Source organism: Columba livia, chromosome 7 (genome assembly GCF_036013475.1).
Source record: "Columba livia isolate bColLiv1 breed racing homer chromosome 7, bColLiv1.pat.W.v2, whole genome shotgun sequence".
Taxonomy (NCBI): Eukaryota; Metazoa; Chordata; class Aves; order Columbiformes; family Columbidae; genus Columba; species Columba livia.
In genome coordinates, this window is record NC_088608.1 from 38,090,613 (window position 1) to 38,104,085 (window position 13,473).

Genomic DNA, 13,473 nt, shown 5'->3' on the forward strand with positions numbered 1-13,473 from the left:
CATCTGATGCCTGAATAAGACTTTTTCTCTTCTAGTTGCTTTTTCAACAGTTGCTTCATTAGCAGTTGCTAAAATTCATGTAAGTTGTGTGTTCACTTGTGTTGCTATAAATATTTACATTACAAACTTACAGATCATGTAAAGAAAAATATTTTTAAAAGCCTAGTGAAAGGTGGTTGTTTTACTGGGCTTAAAATACAAACAGCTAGAGACAGAGGCATGTTCTTGTACAGGCATGTGCTTCATTTGAGGAATAGCATTAGAAATCATGCTGCATTTGTTTGGCTGAATAACTGTTGCTTTCGGCAACTTTTAATTGATCTTTAATTGAAACTCCAGCCTGTCCGCAATTCAAAACATGCATTTTTCAGATGCAACGATTTCTTTTCTGTGGTTTCAGAGATATGTTCTTGCATGTTGCACAAATCGGCTAAACCCGAGAGTAAGGACTTAGAGTGAGAGTGCCTGGTTCTCATACTTCCTGCAGTCCAAACCAGCTGCCAGACATAAAGTAAAAAGACCTGAAAGTGAAATATGCTCAAACCACACATTGCTTTTTAAACTTTTAACGTATTCTATAATTGTCTTCCTTCTCCCAGTTGTGTTAAGTCTTGTATGTTCCATGTTCTGCTCTTGACTTCCTGTGTTTGAAGAATAGGATTTATTACTAAAGTCCAATGCCCTATTTTAATTTTGAAGAACAGCTTAAAGAGCCCCATATGCTTAAACATTTGTTCATTCCTTTTTTGCCAATCCTATCTCCAAATTGCTAGTAGTTTGTGTTAATAAATAAGTAAAGAATTTTTAAAAAATCAGTTTTCCTAAGTAATGCTGTGTGCCTTGCTTCCTTGATAGCTGCAATGCACTTGCGTTTGACAGGACAGATCAATTTAATTGTGCCAGATAATGTGTTGATGTAAAGAAAATATCCTTAATGAGTTGGGGAGGTGGGGAAAGAAGGGCAAGAAACAGGCAGTGGAATCGAAACAGGTAGTTGTCACAGTCCTTAATAATCCAGTGACCCATTATTGAAGTACATTAGTAACGATGCATATTTTATACATCTTAATTATATCTTCAAGCTGTTGATGTGTGATTAGGTGTAACTATTTCTTTCTTGGATTTCACACTGAGGCAGGTAGGTATTGTCCAGGACCTCAAGAGGTCACCCACAGTACTTCTGAGTATGTGAATCTCTTCATGTGTGCAAGGCATAGATTCAATATTTTTCCATTTTAAAGCAGTACTGCATGAATGGGTTTACCTGTTTAGCTGGTACCAAGGAGTGCACAGACATTATTTGATTTTTAAAGTGTGGCAACAGATGCTATGTTTGTGGAATTTTAACTTCTAAAATTATTGCCTGAGTAATTACAGAAACGTATGGGATTATTGGTTATGAAATGTCTCTTGTGTTTTACTGGAGTGGCTTTTATCAGATGTTCAATGTATTTTCATCATGTTGTGCTGTGACTACAAGCCTGGAAAACTATTGCCTGAAGCATGGTTTAAAAAAAGAGAAACAAAACTCAAAGTTGGCTCAAAATAGTACGTTGAAGGAGGCTTTCACTGGTGCAAGATTTTTATTTGGGATGTTTTGGATTTGAATTGTTTGGCTGACAGATTTGTGCCCTAGTTTTTGAATCCGAGAGGCTTTGGAATGTCTGTGTGTGCTTGTAGGATCCTTGGGATGTATTCAGCTGGTACCTTTGCTATCTGAAGGTAAAAGAAAACAAATGCTCTTTTGTTCAGCTCTTCATCTAGGTTACTCTTAATGTAAACTGGGTTATAGAACATTGGATAATGCACAAAGAAGTTTCCATAACTTTCCAATCCCCCTCCAAATCTCTTTTTTCAGGGGTAATTTCAAGATATTTTATGCTTATTAAGAAGAAATATAGAAATAGTGAAGCAAATGATCCGCACTGTATTGTTGGTTTAGTGTGCTGCAGTGTTAAATTCAAAGGAGAAATGCTGGTGTCAGTTACAGTATAAGACTTTCTTATTTCTTACTGAAAACCATGCTGGATTTAGTTGGGCCCTGTCATGTGTACAGAATATTAATACGAAACAAATATTTGTGCTCAAACTACCCTTCAGTATTTACCAGAACTTCAAGAAAATGCATAGAAACCTGGATGTGAACTTTGGCTGACAGTTTTGTTAAAGCTTTTTTTTTTCCCCTTGTGTAAGTAACCTTATTTCTTTGAATGGTCAGGTAAATGTGTAAGAGGTGAAACCATCTAGAATCTTACTCGTGTATTTGTGTGCACACCACACTTATGTGCTCATACAGTATACTGCTGTAGTGGTCTGTCATCTACAACTTCTTAAACAGAAATAGATACTGGCATGATAACACATGAATGATCAGAAATGGAAGAAGAACTCTGATTTCCAAACCGAGTATGTTTTCCAAACCAGAGTATGCTGTGTCAGTGCTTTTGGTTCCTGAGGTTAGATTTTAAAATGCGGAAATCCAGGTACTTGTTCAGAAGGAGTTTTGAATGTTTGTGTATGGTCTATGGTGTCCCTGTATGCGATTTGTAACAAATGCCATAGTTGTTTTTAGGAAGAAAATCCTTAGTTCGTGAACGAGCATGAGCTTGTAGCAGCTTGTGTTTAAATAATAAGAAAGATTGGGGTTGAAAACATCGGTTGCCTGAAAGAAAGATGGTTTGTTTTCATTTGGGGTTTTAAGCTGCCAGTTGCCTTTGAACATACTTAAGCATCTCTATTTCAAAATGCTTAGTATAGTGCTTCTGAAATTATAGTGCATAAACACATACTTGTTGCTGACCCTTTAAGCACATTGGCATTTCCAGTTGGACTCAGAATTCTATTCGTGTTTTTCTGATAATCTTTCCATCATTAATTGTGGTGTAGACAAATCCTGCAGTCTGATTCTTTTACAGCTACTTCTTTCTTGTTATAAATTAAAAACGTCATATCCTTAGAAAGGTGTGATAAATCTCAGGTCATGGTTTGCCAAAGTGTGGTGCATGTTTGATGTGATCAACAACAGTGAGAAAGAACATGGCCGTAAAAAGAAAAATTTCAAGCGTTTTAATTAGAATGCGTACTCTTTTTGAGTTGTTACTCTTTTGAGTTATGTCAAAAAGTTCAGATACTGTTATCTGAGCATTTTGTCTCTGCCTTAATTTACTGAATTAATCATTTAATTAATGTCCTTTGGAATATCTCCTTCCAGTGGCAGAACTTGGTGCTAGAAGAGATCCATTTTAAAGAACTAGCAAGCTAATATTAGCAGTTTCTGAAGTGACACACTATCCTCTGTGTGTCTTTTCCGAGCAAACGTTGACAGGCTCATAGGAAATGCAGCTGACGTTAGGAAGCTTGGGTGGGGACTACAAGGAGCTGGCAAATACTCCAGGGTCTAGTGCCAGACCTGATGACACAACAGTACTTTATTTGTAAGAGTTTTCTTTAGGCTGCTAATTCTGTCTTCAGAGTAACTGGAACTAAAGCAGTGTCTTTGGTGCCAAGTTAAAATAGCTAAAGCAACTGTTTATAGGAAATTGAGAATGCTGGTTTCTTTCCATGGCTTAGTAGAAAGAACAAGCTTCTCTGTTAATGAAAGGATGGGTTATGAACAGTGCCATAGAACGAATGCACTACAGAACAAGCCCCGTCAACTGCAGAGTAAGTGGCTAAAACAGCTCAGAGAGGGAAAGGCTAGCAGGGTAAAGTGTCTGTAAATACTGAGCTCTGTCTGTTTCATATCACAGTTTCCATTTATTTGATTTGCCAGTGCGTAGTCATATTTCCTACGGCATGCTTTTAATAGTTTCCCTCAGCCTTCAAATAAAAATTATTTACTTCAAGTGCTTCTAGACATTGAGAAATGCTATGTTGTCAAATGCAAACACTGTTAGAGCAGGGTGACCATGTCATCTTAAGTATGAATGTGTTTTGTCTTGAATTTACGATATTTCTCATCCGTATAAAAGCCTAAGGAATAGTAAAGCAGAGCTTTGAAGGGGTGTGAAAGTGGAATCCAGCTTCTGTTTGTTTTGCAGAAGTTGAGGCAGGCTGTGAGTTGCTGCTGCCCTGCTGTCTCCATTGCTGTGTGTGGGATGGATTTCAGATGACACCACGGAGAGGAATCCTGATGTAGAGAACAGAAAAACTGGGGTGGTCTTGGTGGAAGGATGCAGCTCTATTACATAAGCATATTGGCATTTTCTGGAGCTCAGCTTCACTCTCTTAACTTTTAGGGAGTACCTTCCTTCTCTTCCCTGGAGTGCTAGCAGTACTTTGCAGGACACAAAACAAGTGTTGGAAGAAACGAGTTTCAGATGGCAAATTTAATCTGCTAAGTGTTTGCTCAGTGCAGTGTGCTGTGTGAGGTTAGCTATAATATTATTGCCCCTTTCAAGGTAAGCAGCTGCATTGTGCTCTACCACAAAAATGAAATCTCAGTAGGAGACTGAAGTGGCATTGCCTGGAGCAACTGGATGGCAGTGTCTTGCATTTGTGGGAAAGCCTTGGCTTCTGCTGACCTCAGAACTGTACATCACCTCTGTAGTCTCCTGTTCCCTGATTGTTTATCAAGGTAAAGTGAAATATAAGCAACATACAAATAGAAGGAAAGATTATTTTTAAACCATGGAGGGTTTTTGTGCGTGAACTGTTGTCATATGAAGCCAAAAATGGATTGAAACTTTTTTCTCTGAGATCACCTTTATCATTATTTGTAACGTCTCTCATCGGTTCAGCTGCAACACTGATGTTTTTCAGACCAATATTTGTCTTTTCCTGAAGAGCAGCATTTAGAAAGTTCGCATTTAAATCTACAAGATGTAAACTAGTGCTTTCTGAAAGCCATGTAGCAAATTACTGTGTAGCTCATGACTTGACCCAATTTGGAGTCTTCATCTTGGTCACTCAAATGTGTTTAATGAAGGAGTGTCTGACAGCTGTAATGGTGATTCTTTGCTTCCAGGGCGGAGTTTCTTTGTTGGGTAAAAATTGTGCAGTATCACTGAAGTGAGCTGGACAGTGTCCAGGATTTGAACTGTCTCATGGGATACATTGCTGGCATTCTCTCTGGCCTGTTTAAACATTTCTGTTTACAGATGTGTAGAGTCAGCTATTTGCAGTGCAGTGAGACTGCGCTTCCTGTGAGTTCAGTAGTGTTGCTTAACTGTGGTCAGCTGAGTTCCTTGGACAAGATTTGAATTTTTGTAATGTAAAGTCAGTAGACTTTGCCAAAAATAGGTGGTAATGAATGCACGTGCAAGGCTAGCAAGAAATAATTTCCTGATGGTGTATTAAATATTGTGGACTCTGTTCTTTTTGTGTGTGGTTCTGACAAAAGTGACCTGCAAGAATGACTCTGTAATTATCCATTGCAGCTTTCACACTGACTCTTTCCTTGTGAACTAGGTAAAAAACTTTGAATGTATGCAATTTTTATAAAGCTTATGGACAGACATGTGCTTTGACTTCAGCAAACTTAGTAGTTGACACCAGTTTTCTTAAACAGTGATATAATGTGAATATCAAACTTTTTTTTTTTTTCAGATGGAGCAATTATCAGATGAAGAACTTGACCATGGTGCGGAAGAAGATAGTGATAAGGAAGATCAGGATCTGGACAAGATGTTTGGGGCCTGGCTGGGGGAACTGGACAAACTCACACAGGTTAGGGAGGTTTCGATCAATTCACAGAAGAATTCTGTGTACATATCACATTTATTTCAGCTGGTTGCCAGGTACTTAGCACTGCCACTTGCACCAAGGTGGACTGTAGCATGTGACCAACTCAGTACTCTTTAAAGGTTTTTAAATTGGCTTGTTTTTCCCTTCTCAAAGTTATTAAATTTATTTTTCACAAGCTGCTAGTTTGACCTTTTCCAGAGGATATGTTTCCTTTTAAAAACTATGGAATTGGTATTTTGTCCCTGTGTATATAGAGAAACACTGACTTTAGCTGGCTAGAGGTAGGCTGTATCTCCAAACATATATGGTTGGACATTGTCCAGCTATGACAGTATTTGTGTTTATCCTTTCCTTCAGAAGCAGATCTTGCATTTTGCATGGTATGCAAGACTCCTGGGGTGATAGGCCATTTCTTTCTGATTGTCTCCTGTTTTTTTCAGCCGTGTGAGCTGGCCCTCTTGAATAATGTATTTCATCTTCTCCCCCTTTGTCATGTAGACTTAGCAAAGGTACAATACCTCAAATTTCAGTAGTCTAGAGAAGAGGCAGATTTTCTTATCTTCATCTTACCCAAAGACTGAAGGAAAATGCAGCTAATCATGTGACAGCATTTAACATTCAGACTCAACTATGTTATCTTCTACTTAAATCTCTGCCTGCAAGATCTAAATGTAGATAGCACTCTAGGGGAAAATTATTTTCATTTTTTTTAGTAAACTTGTGCACACAGGGCAATAAAAAAATCCTGCCTTTAGAGATGAACGGAAGACAGTGAAATCAATCTGTGTATCATAATTCTTGTGGTTTGTTTTCAACTTCCTATGAAGGATTTTATGATGATGTCTCAGTTTGTGTGCTGATCCACGCAAAATTCTTCAAAACCTACTGACAGATAGTTAAGGGAAAGACCCACATTATTTGTTTCTCACTTTCATATTGCTGTACAACACCAGGCTGCAACATAGCCTGATAGTTGCCATTCTGTCTTTTCAAACCACTGATAAGTGACATTTGCTCCTGAATTTTGAATGACCTCATATGCTTGTGTATAAACAAGTTAATGCAGTTAATTATGTGTCAGTTTGTTTTTTTGGAAAGTGATTCTGTCTTGATGCTGCTGTCCCAATAAAGTCCCAATGAAGGAGGAGGTGATTAGTGCCGATGAACTCCTGTCATCTCAGCACTTGTTGCTGTTTCTCAGCTGTGCTCTAAGATCAATAGGAGGAAAGGGTTTTTGTCTCTGAGTTCCTTGAACTTTAACTTCCTTTTTAGATTTCCTTAGTGTTTATTTTGGGGGGATTGAAAGTAAGACCCAGATTCCTTTCCAGACGAAAGTGCTTGTTAAAAGATTTGTAATTGTTAAGATTCCCATGAGATCATTTGAATTCACTTTGCCCTCTTTAACTGTTGCTGTAATAAAGGCATTATAAAATGTAGTCACAACATTTGCAGCATGTGTGAGCAGTGTTTGGCACTGATGCAGAGTGCATTAACATTTATCCTGCCCTATGATGCAGGTTAATTAAAGAATGTCATACCTTGCTTATCGTCATTCAGAACTAAGCTTTTGGTGCTGTTACATTTTTCAGCAGCTCTTCAAACTGCTCTTTTAGCATCATAATGTGCTTTGGAGAATGTGCTCTTATAATAGTGACAGCATATCACATGTGTTTTCAAGAATGTGAAATAACTTAATTATTAAATTCAGTAAAACACATTTTAGATGCTTTTAGCTGGAATATGTTTGCTTTACAGGAAAACTTTTGTGGCAGTCTATGTGCTCAGTCTGAAAGAATGAGCCCTAACTTGTCTCTTGATCTCCAGTTTCAGTGCTGCCTCTAGGGTTATAGATGGGTAGATTTTAAAAAAAAAAATGTGGTGGTTTTTTTTAGCTGTTCTGTGTCTTATAACATGTAAGATCCATCACAGGTACTAGAGGTGAGGTTTTTTCCACCTGATGGAAGACAAGGCTGCATCACTAGCTTATCATTAAGTGATGATTGGCTTTCTAATAAAGTGATCTTTTTTTTCAAGTTCAAGCCAACCTGAGGAGAGAGGAGGTAAAAAAATAGCGTGTCTGAGTTTTAACAAAGGCTCGAGGAAAGATGTAGAAAATGGAAATAAAAAAGCTTAGGTGAGAAACTTTGTCCTGTTAGACCTAGAAGATACTTTTCTTTTAGACAAGCATATATTCAGGAAAGTTTTATCAGTACAAGCATTGCTTAAATTCAGACCCTCTGCAGGCCTGTCAAGCATCAGCGACAGCAGGAGCTGGATTCCCCGTGTAACACTTGTCACACCGAGGGCAGCAGATTTGGACTTTGTCGTGTACCTCTTGGGTCACCAGCCGGATCATAGTGCCCCACTGCTTGTTACAGAAATGCTGGTATTTGCTATAATACTGTGCCTGTATTAGCCTTTGTAACATAACAATTCAGCATATTGAGTAGAAAGACGTGTCTGTAGTTTTTTTTTTAACCTATATTAGTTTTTCTGAAAAAAAAAAATTACCTTACATAAACTGACTGGGGCTTGTTTTCACAATTTAACATTTTTCACAGGAAAGACTTATTGAGAAACATGTCTGAATTTAGCCAATTTAAAATCCCTTTTCATGAGACAGAATTCTTCATTGAATGCTTTTGTACGCTTATGCCATGGTTATGCTCAGAAGTTAATGACACGTTTCTTAGGCTGCCAGTTTGAATGCTTTTAGATGCAACTGGCTGCAGAGAAGCTGTTACAGGTAAGCAAACTGGCTGTGGTTCAAAATGAGCCACTTAAAAATGCATTTGGAATATGTTTCCGTACTTCTGATTCTAAAAAAAACAGGATGTGTTTAACATCTTTTCTCCATGGAATATCTGAAACGAAACCTCTGTGGTACTGTGACATGTTTTCAGTCCAAAGCCTGAAAAAGAGTTGTGGGGATTTTTTTTTTCTATATCGCAGGAGTTTTTGAAAAAAATATCTTAGAGAAGATTTATTTTCCTTGATCTTGACGATTTGCTTGCCCTGTTCTTTGTCAGACTTTATTCTGCCCTTTTTCTTTTTCAGAGTTTGGACACGGATAAGGCAGTGGCACCAGTGAAGAGATCGCCTCTCCGTCAGGAAACCAATCTTGCCAACTTCTCATATCGCTTCTCCATGTACAATTTGAATGGTTTGTTGAATTATTACCCCTCTCAAATACTAGTTTAGGAAAAACACCTGTTCCAGTTATGAGAACACTGTAAAAATATAAGAGCATTTAAATACACTTCTGGCTGAGGTGAGAACGTGTTTGCTGAAGGCATTGCTTTCTGATGGCACAGAAACTAGAGTATCCTAAAGCAGTATCTTTTACAATACCTAGTATGTGAGAATTGTAGTCCAGTGTTTGTACAGAAATACACGTTCTGAGGTCTGCTCTAATGGAAAAATGAATTGATGTAGATCTGTTACACAGGAAGAAAGAGCAGCTTGCTTCATAGGACAGGATGTGGGAATATAGCTACAGAATGCTTTTATGTTAAACAAAAATCATGGTTTTCATTGTCTTAAAATAGCTTCCCCTGGTTGTAATACAGGAAGCATTAATTTAAGCCTGAGTATGTGTATAGTATTTTGTGGATGGAGTATGTGTGCAGTATTTTGTGGGGTTTCTTAAGCAGTGTCACATACTTTGCATTGCTTTAGCAGAAAATGCTGAGCAAAACACCTACACTTTTTTGAAAAGTTGAAGCATTTTATTATACAAATGTATTTTTAGATTCTGTTCACATGACAGCAGTTCAAACTTCTCACATGTAATCTGAACATGCTTCTGTGGGCAAATGTATTTAACCTAAATAGGTTGGGGGGGGGTTGGTTTTGTTTTGTTTGTTGTTTTGTTTTATTGTGATTAGACTGATCAAGTGTAGTAGCGCAAATAAGCTTGTGCTTAGCAGGGAGTGGAGATTTTGCAATAGAGATGGGAAAAGAAAATACAGCTTCCTTTGCTCCCTTATCCTCACAGTTAACTTCAATAATACGAAGTTGAGTTGCACAAACAAAGTAACTCTGCATGTCCTGAAACCTCTTGTTTGTTGCAGAAGCCCTGAATCAGGGGGAGACTGTGGATCTAGATGCCCTCATGGCTGATCTTTGTTCCATAGAGCAGGAGCTCAGCAGCATTGGGTCTCATTCAGCAAACAATGCTGCGGTGAAACACCTTGCCCCAGAATCCAAAGCTCAGAAACCACCTGCTAGCCGAACTTCTGCTAAGCCCAGCAGCATGAAAGGATTATCTTCCTCATCTGGTAAGGTGACTAAACCATCGCATGCCAACGTATCTTTGGATGACATCACTGCACAGTTAGAGAAGGCCTCTTTGAGCATGGATGAGGCAGCCCAACAGTCTGTTGAGGAAGACACCAAACCAGTAGTTACTGCTCAGCACAGGAGGACAGCATCTGCTGGCACAGTGAGTGATGCTGAGGTGCGCTCAATCAGCAACTCCTCCCGTTCCAGCATCACCTCTGCAGCTTCCAGCATGGACTCCTTGGATATCGATAAGGTGACGAGACCTCAGGAATTGGACTTGACGTCACAAGGGCAAGTTATCACTGAGGTAGAGTGTCATTAATTCAAGATTTTGTTTTGGTTAAGAATTTTTTTTCTTCTAACTCCTTTTCTTCTTTTTCCTTTTTTCTTGTTTTCTTCCCCCCCTCTCTGTCTCTCCTGCTAACACTCCTGGCTAAACATCTTCAGTGCAGTGGCACTGATTAAAGATTGCTTTTGCATGGACTGCACATGCTGTGGCTACTTCTTTCTGTGTTTTTTGTCTGCAGGGAACCTTTTAAAGTAATGTGTACTATGTATTTTTTAAGAGCTTGCCCCTCTTTCCCAAGCCAGTCACGAATTTTAATGTTTTATAGTTAATGTTTTTATTCTGAGTAAATCTGTTGCTTTTAATTTAAATCTGAGGACTGCACAGCTGTGGAAAAAAGAAAGTAAAACCGATGAGACTGCATTTCTGTTACAGTACACTTAATACCTGAAACACCTGGAGTAGTTTGAGTGTCTATCTGGAGCTATACTATACTAGTATTTTGCTGCTACTTAATATTGTTGTTTAATGTATGACAGGGAGAACTCTTTGAAGCAACGCACAACACAGAAAAACAGCTGGGCTGGGATACAGCAATAGCAGATGTTCATTTGGGATTTTGGTGCCTTGGCGTTGCTTAATCAGAGAGGAAACTAATTATATCAGTAAAAGCACAGCCAGTTTGGGGAACATTGAAAGTGCTGGTGACTTGCGTGAGGAAATAGGAAAAGTGTTCCAGTGAAATTAAAGAACTTAAACTAGAAGCTGTCTTGTAGAAATATCCTCTGAAACAGAAATCTGGCCTGTTCAAAAGTCAGTTGTGCTAATATGCATGTTCACTTTTACGGGAGGAAACTGGAACAAGCTGAGTTTATTCTCATCAATAATGAACACTAATTTGAATGAGTTGAGCTGAAAGCCTGCCTCTACCAGCAAAGTTCAGCTGCAGCAAAGTTCAGCTGGTGTCAATGATGTAGGCTTGGTAGTCTAATGATCAACTCATCAAGGTCACACATAGATTTAAATCTTTATTTAAAATGGTGAGAAATTAATGAAAGTTTACATAAAGTTTCTTTTTGCATAAAAAGTTGGTGGTCGTATTTTTATTGGAGGTTTGTATTGAGTGAAGCAAAAGTGAGGTAGATACAACTGTGTCCTCTTCTCTTTCGAAATTTAAAATGCAAACATTTGCATTATTGCTGTATGCCTAGGAGTTGCAGCCAGCCTGTGACAATCATTGATTATAATGTTGTTTCTTTGTCCATCATTTTCTGTTATAACAAAGCCTTTTTAAAATTATTTCTCTTATTCATCCTGATACCTCTTTTTGTATGGAATGTTAGGCAATATTGCATTTTTGTCTCTCCTCAGGCCAAAAAGATGATTTACTTGAATTAATTGCTTTTGTCACTTGCATAGCACAAGAAAAACTTGAATTTTGCATTTCTTAGTTTTTAAAAATGCAAGATGTTTTCTGCGGTTGATTTTGCAGGTATTCCTCTAGACCTCAGTCTCTCTTTCTTAAGGACTGATATGCTTGAAGCATCAGTAAGATTGCCCTTCTTGTCTCCCAGATTTTTCAGTTTTTCACATGGCATGAGTAATCAACGACCCACCTGCTGCACTGAAATAACTTTATGTTGGTGAATCAAGAGACAGAGGTCAAGAAGTTGCTTATTCTTCACAGGAAGCTAATCTCTATTGTTGCAAGTGTTGTAGTTGCTTTCTCAGTTGCTTTCTGAGCTCTTAGCCACTGTTTGAAAGGCTCAAAATTACCCCCACAAGCTTTTATGACAAAGACATGCGATAGCTGCCTTTGTAAAGCTGGTGATTGCTTCTCACAGAATGTGGCTATTGTTTTTCTGCCCAGATAAGTTGATAAGAATGATTCCTTTGAAGGAGCTAACCAGAAAGTGTTGGTAATTGGAGAGCCAAATTCTACTCTCCTCTTGAGAGCAGAAACCTCTACACTCATTAACAATGCTGCTTTGTTTTTGCTCTGTCTGTTGGTTTTAATTTCAGTAGCCTGAGGAAGATGAGAAATTTTCCCCAGGTTTACAGAATTGGTGTTCAACTATTCAGTATTAAAACTGTTATGGGATGGGACTTTTTAGTGTGAAGCAACTTTGTTTTCTCATCGCTGATGAAAAGTAAAAAATCACATCTGTTTGGAGTTTGTGACAGATTCTGTGGTGGTGGTTTTTAAATAAAACTTACCTTATAAATGGGCAGAAATCCAAGGATTCTTTGGTAGAATCGCTGGGAACTGACAAAGGAATTAATTTCCTTTTTCATTCATTTAGTGCCTGAAAACTATTGTTTAGAGTTTATTGATCTTCATGGCTAGGTTATAAACCAAAACACCTTTTCCTAGTATGGCTGAAGTCTCCCCTTCCACCCACACAGCTGACTCAGTGGTGCTGTTTCTCGTGGAGAACATACCTCTGAGTAAGTGGCCTTTGAAGATGACCTAGCACCCATATAGGAAAAAAACCCGGTTTCTGTGCAGAAACTGGGTGAGGCTATTACTTCATAGCCACAGCAGATTTGTTTTGATTTTTTGTTTGTTTTTTAATTCTTGAATAGTGCTTCAAGTTAGCTCTTTTTTCCCTGTCTTTCTAGAGACTGACTGTAGTTAAGCTGACCTTTAACATTTTTCTTTGCTGCTGTAGCTTTTGCAAAAGAGGTCAATTACTTGGCAGCTCTGCCCTTTTGATGGGTCCTTTTTGTTCTCTCTAGGCAGTACATGGACTTTAAAAGTCACCCTTTCTTTTGAAACCTGGTTTTGTTGGAATCACAAGAGGAAGACAGTAACATTAAGTAAAATGAGATACTGTTTTAGTAGGAGGGAATGCTTGTCTAAAAAAGGACATTAAGCTTTACAGTTACTAACTTCAGTATTCTATCTTAAAAAAATTATTCTGCTGTGTATTTAAGAGCTCACTGACCTGGAAATGTAGGGGAATCCTATAAAAGAGCTGCCATGCACTGGCCCACTGAGAGTATATATAGTCTAGTACAGGGGGGTCAAACGCATTTTCACCAAGGGCCACATCAGCCTTGCAGTTGCCCTCAGAGGGCCTTAGGTAATGTCTAGTATATGTTCTGACTGATAATAGTGAGAAATATTATGGAAGGAGGTTGCAATTCCATAGCCACCAAAATGTGAGGATATGATCCTTCCATCCATCCCTAAGAACCGAATCTATGCAATGTGC

General features: G+C 38.3%; 1 protein-coding gene across 10 annotated transcripts in view; it reads left to right on the plus strand.

The window, feature by feature from the left end:
• Positions 1 to 13,473, plus strand: part of RAPH1 (Ras association (RalGDS/AF-6) and pleckstrin homology domains 1) — a 230,140-nt gene that overhangs the window by 172,535 nt on the left and 44,132 nt on the right. For all 10 annotated transcript variants that reach the window (XM_021289780.2, XM_065069912.1, XM_065069914.1 and 7 more), the window contains 3 exons: positions 5,548 to 5,667; positions 8,743 to 8,848; positions 9,759 to 10,276. In XM_021289780.2, coding sequence (XP_021145455.2) covers positions 5,548 to 5,667; positions 8,743 to 8,848; positions 9,759 to 10,276 — 744 coding nt within the window. The remainder of the gene's footprint in view (positions 1 to 5,547; positions 5,668 to 8,742; positions 8,849 to 9,758; positions 10,277 to 13,473) is intronic.